Raw genomic sequence first — 18,559 nt, forward strand, 5'->3', positions numbered from 1 at the left:
GGAACACAGAAGTGCATGGAGCTGGTCTGAGAGGCTTAGATCCAGGCTGGATCCAGACAGACTTTCCACAGTCTCCAGCATTCTAGACTCTAGAATTTGTGAGTGCTGGGGACTGTACTGTAGACATCTTGTTTCAACTAGTCTCAAAAATTCCCTGGAGATACGTTTCAGTAGCTCTGCAGAAGCTGGTGTAGTCCAGAATAGCTTGCACTGACAGAAGCACTCAGCAGGTTATGATCTGCCTTCACAGAGCACTTGGTTTGTCTATGCTATATCCCTCCCGGCCCTGTTTCCTTCCTCAGCTTTCACTCTGCCTTTGCCTTCTTTCAGATTCTCCCTCCTTCTCCTTCCCTCCAGTACTCCAGCAGTACAGAGGTGATGCAGGGCACCAGCCTGAGCTCACTCTGCATTTGTGTTGTGATAGCTGAGAAGCTTTCCTGAAACCTGGGCAACCAGGAGGTGTGCGTAGAGACATTTTACTGTCTCTGAAGTAGGAGCCAGGCTGGAGAAAGCAGTTTTCTGAATAAGCTTGGAGCTACTGACAGCTTGACCCCTACCCTTCCCTCTTGAAGTGGTAGAGTCAGTTACACAGATATTTGGTGTTGTACCATGTACCTGTGGATTTCTAATCCAAAGTGTTACATGTGTCAGCTTTTCAGGTTAAAACTTTACCCTGACACTTCTCAAACCTAACAGCTCAACTCCTAGCAAGAGTGGGGCTGTATCCCCCTTCTGTTAGCACAGCTCACACCAGGAATCAATTATTTGGTAGATAATTGCATTTGTCAGATGACACACAGATAGAACTAGGCAAAGGTGCTTGTTGTTGGTAAGGTTTTGCAAGGAACAATTTGTGTTGGTGTTGTTTCTAAAACCTGGAGTGTCTTTGTGCCGTTGGTGTGTAAACATAGCAGAGTAGATGTCTTTGGTCTGAGGAGGGCCAAAACTAAGGAATTGGGGCAGGCCTGCAACATCTCTGAATCACAAGCAGTGAGAGAACCAGCTTAGAATCCAGAACCAGGTGCTTAGCATCCAAAATCTCAGCTAACTGGATATGGTTGATTTAAAAATGGTTGGTTTTTTGTTGCCTGTGCTTTTGTACTTTACCCTAGCTTTGTTTCTCTCTGTTCATACCCTACATCATCGCTGCCTGCCACGCTGTGCCACCCTAGCAATTATAACACTTGGCTATACTCCTCCTACATCCTGGATGTGTGCATCAGGACAGCAACAGTGCTGAAGAAAACAAATGCAAGTGCAGATCATAACTGAAATTACCAGCAGAATTCTGTACAATAAGGTGAAGCAAGACAGGACACTACAAAATAGAGAGGGCAGCACTGTTTCAGCTTTCAAGTTCGTCTGAGAATACTCTATCACTGCATTACTTGAAAGTTCTAAATTACCCTTTAGAAACTCTGTCATTTCTGCTCTGGACTTCTTTTATAATTTTATTTTATATTTATGTATTTAACTAGTTTATTTCTTTTCAGTCACTCTTGCAACTGCAGGATCAGACAGCATCGGTTTTGGTGGTTCTCCTTCTGATGTACCTGATGGGGATTAATAATCAATCCCCATGTGATGCGAGGGAATTGCACTTCTATGAGAAAGTGAGGCTTGCTCAGATAATGGAGCTCGTGGGCTGCTGATTGTTAGTAGAGAGAGGACTGGTAAGTCTTTGTCTTTCTATATTGCCGATACTCCTCTGATGTTAGATGTCTTGTTTTCACTGCTCATTGCTGGTATTTGATGCTTCTCTTTAAGATAAATAATATGTGTGTGTGTTAATGTCTGTACGTACATGGCTTAGCTATGTGTGGAAATAATACATCTGAAGGAAGAATTAATGAAACAAGAGGAGGTGCTCATTTAAGTAGGAAGTGTGCTGCATAGATCCCGTGTAACATTGGGGTCAAGGGCTCAGAATTATTCTTACGTCATGAAATAGTGGAGTTGGAGGAGGAGGTTGGTTTCTGCACTCATACTTCTACCTTCAATGAGATCTAAAGCACAGTGAAGGTAGTGCTTTAGATTCAGCTGGAGCATCACTAGTGGAAATTTTGTGAAATTAGTAGTTTTGAATACTGTAGTCAATGCTAGAGTCACACCTCCATCATAAAACCATGACCCTTATGTGCAAAAGGTACTGCTTGAAGTCTGGTTGCTGCATTTTGCTGTTACAGTCTTTAATGACTTGGTTTTACTGGAAACAGGCATACATTTTGACTTTGAGTTTTTACTGTCGTTTTGCTGTTCCTTTGTAGAATATTTTCTGAATTAACAGAAACAGAACTTGCAACTTTAACCCTTTTGAAGTAGTAGAAGTATTTGCAGAAATGTGTATATTCTTGCCTGGTCTGAACTGTCTTTCAGGTTCCTCCTGGGGGTAACAGGAGCCAATATGAAGAGATTGATATTCCTGTGGCTCTGCTCAGCTATACTGATATGTTAGATATTGGCAAGGTAAACTCAATACTAAATGCTCTGATTTATGTTATCTCATTTAAATGAGTCATTACTCAACAGTATTTGAAGTCTTAAGAGCTTTGAATCTATAGATAGCTATACTCATGCAGATTGCATTATTATGTTTTGTTTTTTTTTAAAAAAAAAACCCGTAAATCTCTTGGGAGGTTATTTTTAATCTTCAGAACAAAATCAAAATGGAACCTAGTGCTGGAAATAAATATCACAGTAGAGAAAACAGATTGCTCTTAAGTATTTACAATAAAGCTTGATTCTGAGGTTGATCAGTGAAAACTGAATAACTGACCCTTTGCTAAGGCAGCTTTTTGGAAGTTCTTCATAACTTGTACTTACCTCCGCAGAGTTTCGGCAGCTCAGTGAAAGGGGCAATGTATGCACCAAATGAGCCTGTGCTGGACTATAACATGGTGATTATATTTGTCATGGCTGTGGGGACTGTTGCGATTGGAGGCTACTGGGCAGGAAGCAGAGATGTGAAAAAGTGAGTAACTGGAATGTAGTATGTCAGTGTTCTTATATTTCTCACAGAAAAAAAAAAAAATATGATGTTTATCTAAACATCCCCGGGGAGCTCTGCTAATGAGGTTTGGAGACTGTGTGTATAACCAGAATGGGAAAATGCTGATGTGATATTTGAAAGGCCCTGAGCCTTGTATTGGCTTGTCACGGTATGAAATTATTAGAGTATAATTCACATATAAGTGTCCTAGTATTCTGCCTTGTCAAAAAGCCAAACATTTGAAAAGCTCAGAAGGAAAATCGGATAGTAATAGGCTTCCTATTTGGGCTTTTGCAAAAGCTCACCATAAAAATCTTTGTAAAAAAAAAAAATATGTTTTCACTAGTATAGTGCAAAACAACTGAGTTAGATGCCTAACCTATACTGTGTTATTGTGAATCTTTAATTGAAATTTTATGGTTACTTTTTTCCAATAAGAGGAGTTGGGTGAGGAGGTCATCTGTTTATTTCTAATTTCTGCTCATTTATTCTAACATTTACTTATATGTGCAACCTGACTGAATTCAGCAAATTATTCTATGGTAATTTTCAGGATTCTGTTGAGTTCTTAGTGAATGAAAAATAGTACTTTTGATAAACTAATGCTGCAATTACTGTTTTATGCATTGTGTTATATTTGGTGTTCATACATCCATGTAAAATGTGGAATTCCCCTGACTTGAGTGGAAGTCAGCGCAAGCATTGGTGTCGTGTCATGTTTTCCAACCTGACGTAGTTCTTGCTGAAGATACAGTGCCCTTTTATATTTTGTTGCAGAAGGAATGGGACTGATTGTAGCCATGTTACTCTTTCAGGCGGTACATGAAGCACAACGCGATGATGGGGCAGAGAAACATGATGATGAAACAGTTGATGTGACTCCAATAATGATCTGTGTGTTTGTAGTGATGTGCTGCTCAATGCTGGTCCTCCTTTATTTCTTCTATGACCACTTAGGTACTCTTAAAGTTGTATTTATATTGATGCATCTTCAATGCCACAAGGCTGCCATCTTTTAAAGGACATTTTTACTGTGAAAATAATTATGAAACAGCTGTCTGTCTGCATGTTTCTTCATCCCAATATGGTTTAAAACCCTATTAAAAAAACCCACTGAGTAGATTTCTATACCTACTTTTAGTCAGGTTGGATTAGATGATCATAGGAGCTTTTTTCCAACGTTAAAGCTATTAGGTAGATACAGGCTTAACATCTTCCTCCTTTTATTTTTGTCAAAGGTGTTCTCAAACCATACTTGTCTTTTTGTTATTGTTCAATTTTAAGCTAAGTTATGAGATCCAGGATCAATTTTTTTACCTTTGTAAAGGTGGTAAGTTTTCTACTGATCACTAATCAAACTGATTGACAAAAAGACATGAGAACCTAATGCACCGGAACCTCCATCCTCATACTTCTGAGGAAGTTATGAAAATGCATCCCATCTGTGTTAATTCATTTTGCTGCTGAGTGGTTTTTAGAGTTCTCTTATAATGCTCACGTATACTCGTAATGAGAAGATAAATACTTCACCGTAAATTACCTTGTAGGCTTATGATTTAATGACTTTAAGAATATTAACACAGAGGTTTGGTTTATTGATGTAGCTATTGCATAAAGTACACCTGAGTAAAATGAGCTAGAATTAGATACTTAAGAGCATAAATCTAATTAACAATCATTTGAAGTCTCTGAATTTAACTTTCACTGGTGAAATGTAAGCTTTATTTCTCATTCAGGCTTTTTGAGTGTCTGTTCTTTATTCAGCACTTGGACTTACTACTTTTTCTTTCTCAGTCTATGTTATCATAGGAATATTCTGCCTGGCTGCCTCAATTGGTCTTTACAGTTGCCTGTCTCCCTTTGTAAGAAGATTCCCCTTGGGAAAGTGTAGGTATGTGACAACTTCCGAACTTTTAATAGGCAAAATTAGTTTTTTGTAATGTTGGGTGAGTGTGGGATTTACAAGGTCGTTTTGTGCTTCAGAATGTTGATAAAGGAGGAGGGTTAACTATGTAAACAACTGTAGCTATGGTGTGTTTCATTTCAGAATCCCAGACAACAACTTGCCTTATTTTCACAAGCGTCCACAGGTCCGGATGTTGCTGTTGGCAGTGTTTTGCATCTCTGTCAGCGTAGTCTGGGGAATCTTCAGAAACGAAGATCAGTAAGTGTGTATTTTAGTTTCTGTACTAGAAATTATAGTATGCTTTAGAGTATGAGTAACTGACATCCATAGAAAGCCTAAACTTACCCAGAGTTTAGGAGTGACAAGAAAGAAGCCAGAGACTTGGGCAGAATTATTAGTTTTTCCTGATGTACTTCGTATTTATCTTGTTGGTTAAGTTACAGGAAACTGTCTTTTGTTAAGCTTGAGTTTCTCTGAGTTCCAGTCCGTGTTCTGATCTCTTTGACTTAAGACGGCTTTTGAGAAGTGGTATGAAAAGTTGGACACAAGTTGTCTGAGTTTTTTCTTCAAGTGATGGTCTGCATGTGCATTTGCTCAGAGAGAATAAGAGCTGTGAAGATTGTCAGATCTTTAGTTTCTTTCAACTGTCTGGTATGAGTAATAATTCTCTATGTCCAGTATTGCTGCAGTACCTAATTATAACGTGTTCTTACCACTTTTGTTAGAGTGATTTGTTGGGGTTTTTTTAACCCCTTACCTAACTCCCGGGTGCTTCAAGTTCCCATATGTACATGATTTGTTCATCATCTTAGTCTCTCCATCAGGGATTCTGTGTTGGAACTGAAATGCTATCGTGTATATCTACTGATGGTACCAAAGATGTCTTGCTTGTGCCTTGAATGCCTGTTACTGCCTTTGGGGGGACACTCTATTTTCTGTGTTAAGGCTGTGGATCATTCTCTGACAGAACTCATAAATCCAGGAAGCATCAACTGTGAAACACCTTTTAGAGAAATAAGTGTCAGGCTGAGTACACAAGTACTATAAAGCTATTCCAGCTTGGGATGTTTAGGACTAGAAAATCTATTTTCTGCCTCAAAGCTGAAGGTCCCTGAGTGTCTCCTGCACAAAGCTCCATCAGTAAGTGCTCAGGTATTGATCACAGCAGCGTAGTCTCTCATCTGCATCTAGACTTTAGCCATTTTAGGGAAACCTTGGTGTTTCCTACTCTCATATCCTACTCCTCTTTGATCCTAGCAATCGAGAATAAAGAAAGCAAAGAGCCTTGGTAGTTCTATACATAACTTGCAAAACACAATCAAGAAACAGCCTCAACTATAAGCTTACGTTAGCACACACGGGTGTACATATATACATAGGCCAAAGCATCCCAGCACTTCCTATTTGGTACCCACTGACCTCCTTCAGCCGGTTTTCAATCCACCTCACTGTCTCATCATCCAGCCTATACTTCATCAGTTTCTCTATGAGGATCTTATTGGAGATTCTCAGTGGAAAGCCTTACTGAAGTCTAGGTAGACAGTAATCCCCACTGCTCTTCTCTCATCTACCAAACCAGTCATTTTGTTGTAGAACGTTATCAGGTTGATCAACCACAACTTCCCATTTGCAAATTCCTGCTGACAACAATGTTTATTTCAAGCAAGTACTTTTATTAAAGTTTTTGTCCCAAGCAGGTCCTTAGTGAGGACAGGGCTTGGTCTGGCTTTTCTAGTGTTTCCTGCAAAAATATTACTTTCCTCTTTCTTTAGGTGGGCCTGGGTTCTGCAAGATGCTTTAGGAATCGCTTTCTGTCTTTACATGTTGAAAACAATTCGCCTGCCTACGTTTAAGGTATGAAAGTTACAGATGTAAAAAGATGTTTGCCTGTGTATAGTTGAACAGAGGAGCCACTTTATAGAGTACATGGGCTTGGAAATGCACTTCCGTTCATATGTAGCTTGGAAAAGTGTGATGTAATGAGTATAATGTCGACCAGCAAGTGGCCTGTGATTGTTATGTCTGGTGTTTGGTAACTTAAAGTTCTGTAGAGTGTTGACTAGTAAATCACACACCATACACTCACTTGTGGGGTTTTTTGGGTTTGTGTTTTTGTGGGGTGTGTTTTATCCCCAAATTTGACACAGAATTGATGCATCATTCTGGTGTTTTTTCAAATCTTCCGGAATTTACTTAGTGTCCTAAGATAAAAATCAGTATTAGTCATTTAATTGCCCCTTAGGCAGCTATTCAAACTCTGCTTCAAGTTACCGTCACCTATAAATTTGTTTCCCTGTACAGGTTGGCCAAAGTAATGTGGATACTGTTTCAAGCTATGCCTAGCATCTTCCAGAGGAAATTAAAAACTTCTTAATATTTCCTAACAAATTGAAATGTCTCCATTTCCAGATTTTACATGTTAAAGAATTTAAGGGAGTAACATGTAATTTTGTATCTAAGAATTACTTTCTTCTATATGGTGCATGCAAGACCTAATTCCTCCATCTGAAATATTTAGGAAGGAAGAAAAATATATGGATGATTTGTTTTAGTCCTTGCTAGCTTTTGCCTTGAATAGTCTTAAGTTGGTAATTATTAATTCTTCAGTATTTCCTAATGCACAGTATGTAAATACCAAGTATCTTGTCTCTTCCTTCAGGGTTGTACCTTGCTCCTCCTGGTTCTCTTTGTGTATGATGTGTTCTTCGTATTTATCACACCTTTTCTAACAAAGGTAAGTAAAGTATTTCTAGTGCCTGCTGCTCACAAAGCAAAAATGACATGTTTCTCTGTGTGTTCCTAAATGATCCCAGACCTGCTGAGTAACGTCCTGATTTGCAATTTTCTTGGTTTTTCTTTAGACTGGGGAGAGTATAATGGTGGAGGTGGCTGCAGGCCCATCTGATTCTGCCACTCATGAAAAGGTACTGTATGTAGCCTGAAAATAGGGCACTGACTTCCAGCTATTGCACTTTCAACTTCTCTAAAATTCAAAGACTGCAAAGCTGAAATGGAGATGCCAGTCTGAAAATAATTTAATGTGGAAATGAGCACTCCTGAGCTCTCTGGAAATCTACACCAAACATAGGGGGCAAAGCAGACTTTTAGTGGTTTGTCACAACAGCTTTGCTCTTCCTTTATCTTGCTTTAAAAGGGTTTCAGTATAAGGAAGCTGGTTAGCTCAGCTTCACAAAATCACTGGGTCACATTTATAAATACAAGTTACCACTAAAGAAGCATATCCATTTTTACCTAGAGAGATAAAACTTACATGATCAGTCTGTCTCTTCCCCCTCTTCCCTTGTTTTCATAATTGCTTGATGCAATTTATTCTTTAAAAGCTGAGGCTATAGGCAAAGGAGAGAAACAGAATTGGAGGCAGAAAGAAAACAGAAGTCAGTATTTGGTCGTTCTGTACTGTTTGCCAGCAGCAAGCTGTGTGCATGGAGCTGTGCAACATGTGGCTGACTTGGGGAGGAAAGTATGTGACATGTAGGAGATAGTAAAATACAGTGTGCAAAACAAATAAGAAATGAATCTGTAGGAAAACCAATTTTGTTAATTTAAGGATGTTGGTTCTCTTTTCAGCAATGAATGTAATAGTCACATGTGAAAATAGCAAAGAAAACAGTTTTTGCAGGGTGAACTATGAGTGGATCAATCTATACTAATTTCTTTAACTTCTTACTTTCTTGTCTCTTTTACTCTCTTAGTACCCTGTAGTCTGTTTTATGCCCAGAATGAATTGTATAAAACAATAATGATGGTATAAGTAGATAAAATTATTCTGGCACTAACATGAGAAAAGAAAATAAAGTTTCTTTAATGTACTGTATTGAAGAGAATACATTTTTGCAGTGAACCTTGCCATACTGTGCCTCAACATTGCAAATTACATAATGAATAGAAACACTTGAAGAAAAAAAAGTCTTTAAAGTGATTTGAAAAATGACTTTTTAAAATTATTCAAGTCTTTACTCTTTCAAGACTTTTATTGCAAGCAGTGGAATGAAATGGTTTTCATATGCGTGTGGCAACTTACCTAGATTTTTTACATTCCTGCAGTTAAAGCAGAGTTGATACCCTATTGCACATGAGGACTTTGAAATGAATAATGTTTTCAGATGTCTGTCCTGTGGAATTGTCTTGGCTGTTGGTTTTTAGCAAGTGTTTCATCATTCCTATCTTAAATACATTTTGTTAGTTGTCAGTAATATTAATAAAACATTTAAACATAAGGATCTATAATGTGAAAGAAAACCAACCTGAACATTTGCTCTATTTGAAGTCTGCAGTTTCAGTACAACAGGAACAAGTTCTGGGAGATGGTGTCAGTATGTAGAGAAAACAGCTTTTCATAAGGCATATGTCTCTCTCATCCCAAGCTCCCAATGGTCCTGAAGGTTCCACGACTGAACTCCTCACCCTTGGCTCTGTGTGACAGGCCTTTTTCACTCCTAGGATTTGGAGACATTTTAGTTCCAGGTATTTCTTGTTTAGCGTGTTAAGAATTTTAATTGTTGCACTGTCCTATTAGTTTATTCCTATAGTACTTCTGCTTCAAGTGGGAAGTTTGCTTTGACTTCTATAGATTTGATATATTTTTAAGTATGTCTTTTATGTTCTTTTTTTCTGCATTATTCACTTTTTCCATAAGAAATTAAATACACATTAATCTTATGGTTTAGTTTCACATGCAGTGATGTCAAGAAATGTAGAGATATCTCAAGAGCTGATTTAGCAACTAATTTTATAGTATAAAACATCTTTAATAGTGTGCTGATAGAGGAAAATATTTGTCCATTTGCACATGATTTGAGTACATGCTTAGCTGACCACTCAAAACTTCCTAATTTTGTCGAGTCACGCAACATCCAGTGTTTCTACTCCACTTTCTCTCAAATTTGACTTTAGAATCATAAAATCATAGCATGGTTTGTATTGGAAGTGACCTTAAAGATCATTTAGTTCCAACCCCCCTGCCATGAGCAGGGACACCTTCCACTACACCAGGTTGCTCAAAGCCTCATCCAACCTGGCCTTGAACACTTCCAGGGATGGGGCAGCCACAGCTTCTGTGGGAAACCTATTCCAGTGCCTCACCACCGTCATTGTAAAAAAATTCTTCCCTATGTTGTGGTGGGTTAGGCTGCTCCAGCAACTATACCCTACACAGTCCCCTCTCACCCTCCCCCACCCCAGGGATGAGGGAGAGAATCAAAGAGGAAAAAGAAAAGAGACCCATGGGTTGAGATAAGAACAATTTACTACTACTGCTACCAATCTATATATATACAGATATGTACAAGGATAAACATATGCAAACGAGTGATGTACGGTGTAATTGCTCAGCACCCCTTGACCGAGGCCCGTCTTGTTACGAAGCTGCAATCCCAAAATAGATAAAACCCGATACCGCGATCCCGGATGAATGGGAGGCTCCGAGACAGAGAGCGAGAGCGAGAGAGAGAAAACACTCTGAGAGCCCGAAAGTGAGAGTCCCGGAAGGGCAAAAGCCCTTCTTTCCAGCTGACCCTCACTTTTATACTGGGCATGACGCTCCATGATATGGAATACTAATTGGCCAGTTTGGCCTCAATCTTAAGTCCAAGTACAAATCATAAGGGGAGTCGTGGGCCCCTTGTCCCGGCCATGCTCCCCCCTATCCTGTTGTGCTCCTGCACACGGGCAAGAACCCAGCAAGCTGAAAAAGTCCTCGAGACCTGAGTGCCAACTATAAACATCAGTGCACTATCAGCGTTCTTCTCAGAGCGAGCCTCTGAGTAAAACCAAAACACGGAGCTCTTCTAGCTGCTAAGAAGAAGAGCTGACTCTGTCCCACCTAAAACCAGGACAGATGTATAATCGAAATCTCCCCTCTTTCAGTTTAAAGCCATCGCCCCGTGTCCTGTCACTACACGCCCTTGTAAAAAGCCGCTCCCCAGCTTTCCTGTAGCCCCTTTAGTTACTGGAAGGCTGCTGGAAGGTCTTCCTGGAGCCTTCTCGTCTCCAGGCTGAACAGCCCCAACTCTCTCAGCCTGTCTCCATAGGAGAGCTGCTCCAGTCCTCAGATCATCTTCGTGGCCTCCTCTGGACCCGCTCCAGCAGCTCCATGTCCTTCTGATGTTGGGGACCCCAGAGCTGAACGCAGTGTTCCAGGTGGAGTCTCATGAGAGCAAAGTAGAGGGGCAGAATCCCCCTCCTTGCCCTGCTGCCCACGCTGCTCTGGATGCAGCCCAGGACACGGGTGGCTTTCTGGGCTGCCAGCGCACGGTGCCGGCTCATGTTGAGCTTCTCATCAAGCAGCACTCCCAAGTCCTCCTCAGGGCTGCTCTCAGTCCATTCTCCGCTCAGCCTGTACTTGTGCTTGGGATTGCCCCGACCCACCTGCAGGACCTTGCACTTGGCCTTGTTGAACTTCATGAGGTTCTCACAGGCCCCCCTCTCCAGCCTGTCAAGGTCCCTCTGGATGGCATCCCTTCCCTCCAGCCTGTGGACCACACCACACAACTTGGTGTCATCTGCAAACTTGCTGAGGGTGCACTCGATCCCACTGTCCATGTCGCTGACAAAGATGTTCAACAGCACTGGCCCCAGTACTGATCTTTGAGAAACACCACTCGTCACTGGTCTCCACCTGGACATTGAACCGTTGACCACAACTCTTTGAGTGTGACCATCCAGCCAGTTCCTTATCCACCGAGTGGTCCATCCATCAAAACCATTTCTCTCCAGTTTAGAGACAAGGATGTCATGTGGGACAGTGTCAAATGCTTTGGGCAAGTCCAGGTAGACGATGTCAGTTGCTCTTCCTCTATCCATCCATGCTGTAACCTCATCATAGAAGGCCACCAAATTTTTCAGGCAGGATTTGCCCTTAGTTAAGCCATGTTGGCTGTCACCAATCACCTCCTGATTTTCCATACGCCTTAGCATAGTTTCCAGGAGGATCTGCTCCATGATCTTGCCGGGCACAGTGGTGAGACTGACTGGCCTGTAGTTCCCTGGGTCTTCTTTTTTTCCCTTTTTAAAGATGGGGGCTATGTTTCCCCTTTTCCAGTCGATGGGAACTTCACCGGACTGCCACAAATTCTCAAATACAATGCACAGTGGCTTAGCAACTTCATCTGCCAGTTCTGTCAGGTCCCTCGGATGCATCTCATTAGATCCCGTGGGCTTGTGCATCTTCATGCTCCTTATATGGTCTTGAACCTGATCTTCTCCTTCAGTGAGCAGTTCTTCGTTCTCCCAGTCCCTGCCTTTGTCTTCTGTGACTTGGGCTGTGCAGCTGGAGCTCTTGCCAGTGAAGACTGAGGCAAAGAAGTCATTGAGAACCTCAGCTTTTTCCATATTCTGGGTAACCTGGTCTCCCGTTTACTTCTGGAGAGGGCCCGCATTTTCCTAGTTCTCCTTTTATCACTGATGTACCTAGAGAAGTTTTTCTTGTTGCCCTTGATGTCCCTGGCTAGATTTAACTTTATCAGGGCTTTAGCTTTCTTAACCTGATCTCTGGCTGTTTGGACAATTTCTCTTTGTTCTTCCCAGGCTACCTGTCCTTGCTTCCACTCTCTTTAGGCTTCCTTTTTGTGTTTGATTTCATCTAGGAGCTCCATGTTCATCCATGCAGGCCTCCTGGTGTTTTTGCTCAACTTCCTCATTGCTGGGAGGCACCACTCCGGAGCTTGGAGGATCCTTAATGATTCAACAGCTTTCTTGGGCCCCTCTTCCCTCCAAGGCTTTCTCCCATGGTACTCTACCAAGCAGATCTCTGAAGAGGTTGAAGTCTGCTCTCCTGGAATCCATGGTAGTGAGCTTGGTGAGCACTCTCCTTGCCACCCTAAGGATCTTGAACTCCACAGCCAAGGCTGTCCTTGAACTTCAGATTCCCCACCAGCCCTTCTTTGTTGGTGAGAACAAGGTCCAGCATAGCACCTCTTCTTGTTGGTTCCTCTGTCACTTGGAATAGGAAGTTATCATCCATGCATTTCAGGAACCTCCTGGATTGCTTCTGGCCTGCTGTGTTGTTCCTCCAACAGATATCGGGGTGGCTGAAGTCCCCCATGAGGACCAGGGCTCGTGAACATGAGGCTGCTCCTATCTGTCTCTAGAGGGCCTCATCCACTTGGTCTTCCTGGTCAGGTGGCTTGTAGCAGACCTTCACTACTATGTCCCCTGTCCCTGCCCTCTCTAATCCTGACCCATAAGCTCTCAGTCAGCTCCTCATCCATCCCTGGGTGTAGCTCCATGCACTCCAGCTGGTCATGGACATAGAGGGTGACACCTCCTCCTCATCTCCCCTGCCTGTCCTTCCTAAAGAGCATGCGTCCTTCCATTCCAACACTCCAGTCATAGGATTGATCCCACCATGTCTCCGTGATGCCAATAAGATCACAGCCCCGCAGGCGTGCACACACCTCTAACTCCTCTTGCTTATTCCCTATGCTATGTGTGTTTGCATAGAGGCATTTATGTTGGGCTCCCAGTTGGATCTGACTTTCTGGCTGGAATGTCTGGAATTCCTTTCTGCTACTCTTCAGGTGCTCTCAGCTTGTCTTGATCAAGCTTAATATTATCCCCTCTCCCTTCAAATCTAGTTGAAAGCCCTGTCAACCAGCCCCGTTAGCTGATGTGCACAGACCCTCATTCGCCTTTGAGAAAAGTGAATCCCATCTGGTGCCATGTAGGCCATCCCATTATCCAAAAACCCCAAACTGTGGTGATGACACCAGCTGCGGAGCCATGTATGAATAGACTGGGCATGTCTCTTTCTTCCAATGTCGCTGCCCGGGACTGGAAGGAGAGAGGAAAAGATAACCTGTGCTCCAGATCACTTACCAGCCATTCCAGGGCCCTGGAGTCTCTTTTGATCGCCCTTGGACTATGTGTTGAAGCTTCATCACTACCCACAGGGAAGAGCAGTAGCACGTAATAGTCTAAGGGCCGTACCAGGCTGAGGAGTTTCCTAGTGATGTCCTTAACCCGGGCATCAGGAAGGCAGCAGACTTCCTAAGAGAAGGATCTGTCTGGCAGATTGGACCCTCTGTTCCCCTCAGAATGGAGTCGCGTACAACTAGAACCTCATGGAGGTGGTCATGATATAGGGGGTGGGCCTTTCCGATCCTGGCAACACCTCTGGTGTAGATGGACCGTCATCCACACCATCCATCAACGGGCCTTCCACATCCAGAGCCTGATACCTGTCGTGCAGAGGTACCTGGGAAGGCAGGTGGGCAAGGAGCAGGTGTGCAAGGAGCCTGAAGGGGCTACAAGAAAGCTGGAGAGGGGCTTCGGACACAGACGTGTAGTGACAGGACACGGGGCAATGACTTTAAACTGAAAGAGGGGAGATTTTGATCAGAGCTAAGGAAGAAATTTTTTACACTGAGGGTGGTGAGGCACTGGACCAGGTTGCCCAGAGAACCTGTGGCTGCCCCATCCCTGGCAGTGTTCAAGGCCAGGTTGGATGGGACTTTGAGCAACCTGGTCTAGTGGAAGGTGTCCCTGCCTGTGGCAGCAGAATTGGAACTAGGTGAACTTTAAGGTCACTTCCAAATCAAACCATTCTATCATTCTATGTAGAAGTATGCCTGACACCGCTGCAGGTGAAAACAAGTATGTATCTTCTGGCTTTCAGGTTTCTTCTGAGAAATCATTTGTTTATTTTCTTGTATTTTGAGAAACATGAGCTGTCATCCCTGTCTGTTGTCCCCCGTCCCCCCCCCAAGCCATAATAGGTGTAGTCATTAGCCTTGAATTTCTATTGCCTTTACTAGGAGCTGAGAGGGATGAATTTACCCGTATTCTTGTTGTGAACACTGTATTTTTGCAACTGTTTAATAGGGATGGCATGATGTTTTGTATGTAGGATCTGCGTATTTGTAGGTGTTAACTTTGTTATTGGAGTGCACCTGTTATACTGGGCCTGTGTTGTCATTTCACTGTTTTGTAAGTTGTGCAGCTTCCTGAATGATGCTGTGTTGTGGTTTAGCCCATCTGGCAACTCAAGGCCACACAGCCCCTCGCTCACCCTCCCCCGGCCCAGGAAATGGGGAAAAGAATTAAAAGGGTTAAGGAAAGGAGACTCATGGGTTGAGATAAGACCAATTTCATAATAATATAAAATAAAAAGTAATAATGAAATATTAATATATATGTATAATGATGATAATATATACAAACAAGTGACCGACGCCTGTCCCATCGCAGCAAGTGATCCTGAAACGGATATGTCCCAACACCACAGTCCCAGATGAGCCAGAGGCCTGAAAAAAGAACGTGAGAGAGAGAGAGAGAGCACTCCGAGAGTCTGAGAGAGCCCTCGGAAGAGTTCCCGGGAGAGCAAAAGCTCCTCTTCCCAGTCAACCCTGCTTTATATACTGGGCATGACGTTGCATGACATGGAATACTCCCTTGGCCCATTTGGCCCTCAATCCCAAGTCTAAGTTCAAATTGTAGAGGGAGTTGTGGACCCTTTGTCCCGGCGATGCCCCCCCAGCCTCTGATGCTCCTGCCCCCCGGCAAAACCACGGCAAGCTGAAAGGTCCCGGATGTCTCGGTACCAACTACAAACATCAGTGTGCTATCAACATTCTTACAATGAATCCCAGACTAACACCAAAACACAGAGCTCTTCTAGCTGCTAAAAAGAAAAACTAACTCCATCCCAGTCAAAACCAGGACATGCTGTCATAGTACTTAAATACCAGGGTGCCCAACTGTTGGGGGTGAGGGGTGGGAATCTTAGAACTTCCTAGATAATTTGGTGTTTTTGTGTATCTTAATGTGTGAATGGGTCGAAAGCACGTTATAATTGTTCTTTCCTTCCCTAGGCTTACTGGTAGCCTATTGCCATAGGTTTGATATTCAGGTGCAGTCGTCCAGGGTGTATTTTGTAGCCTGCACAATAGGTACGTACAGCAGTGACACCTGGGAACAATACCTGCAGGGGCTGCTCCCTTCGAAAGCATACCATTGATCTCATCTTACATAGTTTGGGCGTTTTGTTATTTTCCTCCTTTTATTATTAAATAGAAATATTTTAACAAAGTACTTTCTAGGATAGACCTTCCATCACCAAGTTATCTGATATCATTTTCCCGAGCTGTTTTTTCTGCCCTGCGCAAGAGGAGCTTCTTGTTTGTCTCACTATAACCCTTACATCTACACTATTTTTATATATGCTGAGCTACTCATTCTGATTTTGCGATTCATGAATCTTTGAGCTCATTCCGTATGAGAATTCAGGTTCAGGGATATCATCCTTGACTTTGTTCCTAACTTTTTGTGTATTCTAAAAGTCCGTGACCTATGATGCAACGAATCGTATAGTGATGGCTGTAACACCTCTAAATTAGTTTTCTTCTTCAGTTTGTGGAATCCACAGAGTTACATGCTGTGGACTTAGAGACAACTGATGAATAGGATCTTACAGATTTCTGTTGGATTTGTGGAAAGTATTTCTTGCTAGCAAAGGCTTAAGATGCTTGCAGTTAATGTCATGAAAAATTTTCATAAAAAACTGGTTTAGAAATCCTTTTGTAAAAATAGCAAGGTTCTTGGAGACTTACAGCAGGGTTAGAGAGATGCTTTTATTTCAATGTTAAATCTTAAATAATTTCCTCCTGTATATACTTAAATGAAAATATTGTCTTACCTGGTACTTTCAAAATAAATTTACAGAAACTGGTAGGAAAATGTTGTATCGATAGATGCAATGTACTATTGCAGCAATGAAAACTAACCATATACAGGGCTGTTCTAGCAAGATTGAGTCTGCAGTATGAAAGAAGGTGTTATTCCCACAATATGGCAGTTAAGACTCTTAACCTGGTGCAAGACAGGCGTTGACATACTGGAGTAAGTCCAGTGGAGGCCATCAGTATAGCTGAGGGCTGGAATACATGATTTTAAAAGAAGAGAAGGCAAAGAGGAGATTCTGCTGCTGTCCACAGCTAATGTGAGGATGCAGAGAAGACAGACTTTTTCTACATATGTGCAGAGATAAGATGTGAGGCAATGGACTTAAGTTACAAGAAGAAATATTTCAAATAGATACATGGAACTCTCACTAATAACATAATGTGGCCGAAAACAAACAAACAAACAAAAGCCCCAACAACTGAAAAACCACATTTCTGAAGAACTGTAAAAAGTTATTGAGTATTCTAATCATAGAATCATTTAGGTTGGAAAAGACCCTTAAGATCGTGGAGTCCAGCTGTAAACCTAGTACTACCAAGTCCACCACTAAACCATGCCCCTAAGCATGACATGACATTTACTTGTTTATTAAATACCTCCAGGGATAGTGACTCAACCACTTCCCTGGGCAGCCTGTAACATGCAGTTTCCTCTCATCTTGTCATTTGGGAAAAGAGTCTGACAGCCACCTCACTACAACCTCCTTTCCAGTAGTTGTAGAGAGCGATAAGGTCTCCCTTGAGCCTCCTTTTCTCCAGGCTGAACAACTCCAGTTCCCTCAGCTGCTCCTCATATGACTTGTTCACCAGCTTCATTGCTCTTTAGATGTGCTCCAGCACCTCAGTGTCTTTTATCATCTGATTCCTGAAGAAAAACCAGTTTAATTTTGCTTCATTGGTCTGAAAATGTAATTGAAAAGGATTACAATGTGAGATCCTAGCTGCTTCTGTTCTACTTTATTTTTGCAGAATATATGCTGAATTAAATAGAAAGTAATAACAAATTATAACATACAGATGACTTTTTTGTTTGGTGTTTTTTTTTTAAAGTGGTGTTGCAGGACAGTAAGAAACTGCTAAAGCCAAGCCAAACAAGCAGCACATGTTATAATGGTCAAAAGATCAAAATAATTGTCTATATCTGTTGAATTCATGAATACAATATGAGGCATAATATTTCATTTCTTTATTTTCCCTTTCTCACTCTGCTTAAGGTAATTATTTAATTGCATAGTATGGACCAGGCTGATCACACTACTTTGACAAGATGTTACTGTCAATAGAAAGACTGTAGTATCTCTGTGAAGTAAAGCACTATTCCAAGTTTACATTGTGTATATAATACTTGTGTCTAAAGAGGCCTGAAAAAATTCTGGAGATGTTTTACGTATTGAAAAAAGTTCCTGTTAGAATGCTCATCTAGCTATTTATTTAGTTGTTCTTGCAGAGCTGTATCTGAATAACTGTTTTTTGCTGGTTTTGTTTCCTTCCAGCCTATGGCATAGGCCTTCTTGTGACCTTCGTTGCCTTGGCATTGATGCAGATGGGCCAGCCCGCTCTCCTCTACTTGGTGCCCTGCACTCTTCTCACAAGCTTTGCTGTGGCTCTTTGGAGAAGGGAGCTTGCAGTGTTCTGGACAGGCAGCGGCTTTGCGGTGAATACCAGTTTGATATGAGTGTCTTCAAGAAATACTAATATTATAAAAACCTAACTAGAATTAAAGTTGAGTAAAAATATTGCAGTATTATCAAACAAACAAAGATTTTTGTTTTGCATGATTGTTTGCTTTTAGGTGATTTTTTGCCTCATTAAGGTTTTCTTTTTTAATAACTGTGGCTACTTTAGACTGGCTAGTGAAAGGTAAAGTAGACCTTGTCTATCTGTCTTGATTCTGCCGTGATTTTACTGTTTGATCTGTATTGAAATTATTAGTATTATTAGTAGTAAAATATTAAAACGTTATAT

The 18,559-nt window shown here is 41.7% G+C and overlaps 1 protein-coding gene across 1 annotated transcript in view; it reads left to right on the plus strand.

The window, feature by feature from the left end:
- Window positions 1-18,559, plus strand: part of SPPL2B (signal peptide peptidase like 2B) — a 40,033-nt gene that overhangs the window by 11,048 nt on the left and 10,426 nt on the right. The window contains 14 exon segments of the mRNA XM_086627486.1: window positions 1,494-1,626; window positions 1,629-1,671; window positions 2,376-2,466; window positions 2,832-2,971; window positions 3,805-3,818; window positions 3,821-3,946; window positions 4,784-4,880; window positions 5,037-5,153; window positions 6,668-6,749; window positions 7,555-7,629; window positions 7,757-7,819; window positions 9,281-9,380; window positions 15,725-15,802; window positions 18,088-18,248. Coding sequence (XP_086483612.1) covers window positions 1,494-1,626; window positions 1,629-1,671; window positions 2,376-2,466; window positions 2,832-2,971; window positions 3,805-3,818; window positions 3,821-3,946; window positions 4,784-4,880; window positions 5,037-5,153; window positions 6,668-6,749; window positions 7,555-7,629; window positions 7,757-7,819; window positions 9,281-9,380; window positions 15,725-15,802; window positions 18,088-18,248 — 1,320 coding nt within the window.

This window comes from Tauraco erythrolophus, chromosome 28 (genome assembly GCF_009769465.1).
Source record: "Tauraco erythrolophus isolate bTauEry1 chromosome 28, bTauEry1.pri, whole genome shotgun sequence".
NCBI lineage: Eukaryota > Metazoa > Chordata > Aves > Musophagiformes > Musophagidae > Tauraco > Tauraco erythrolophus.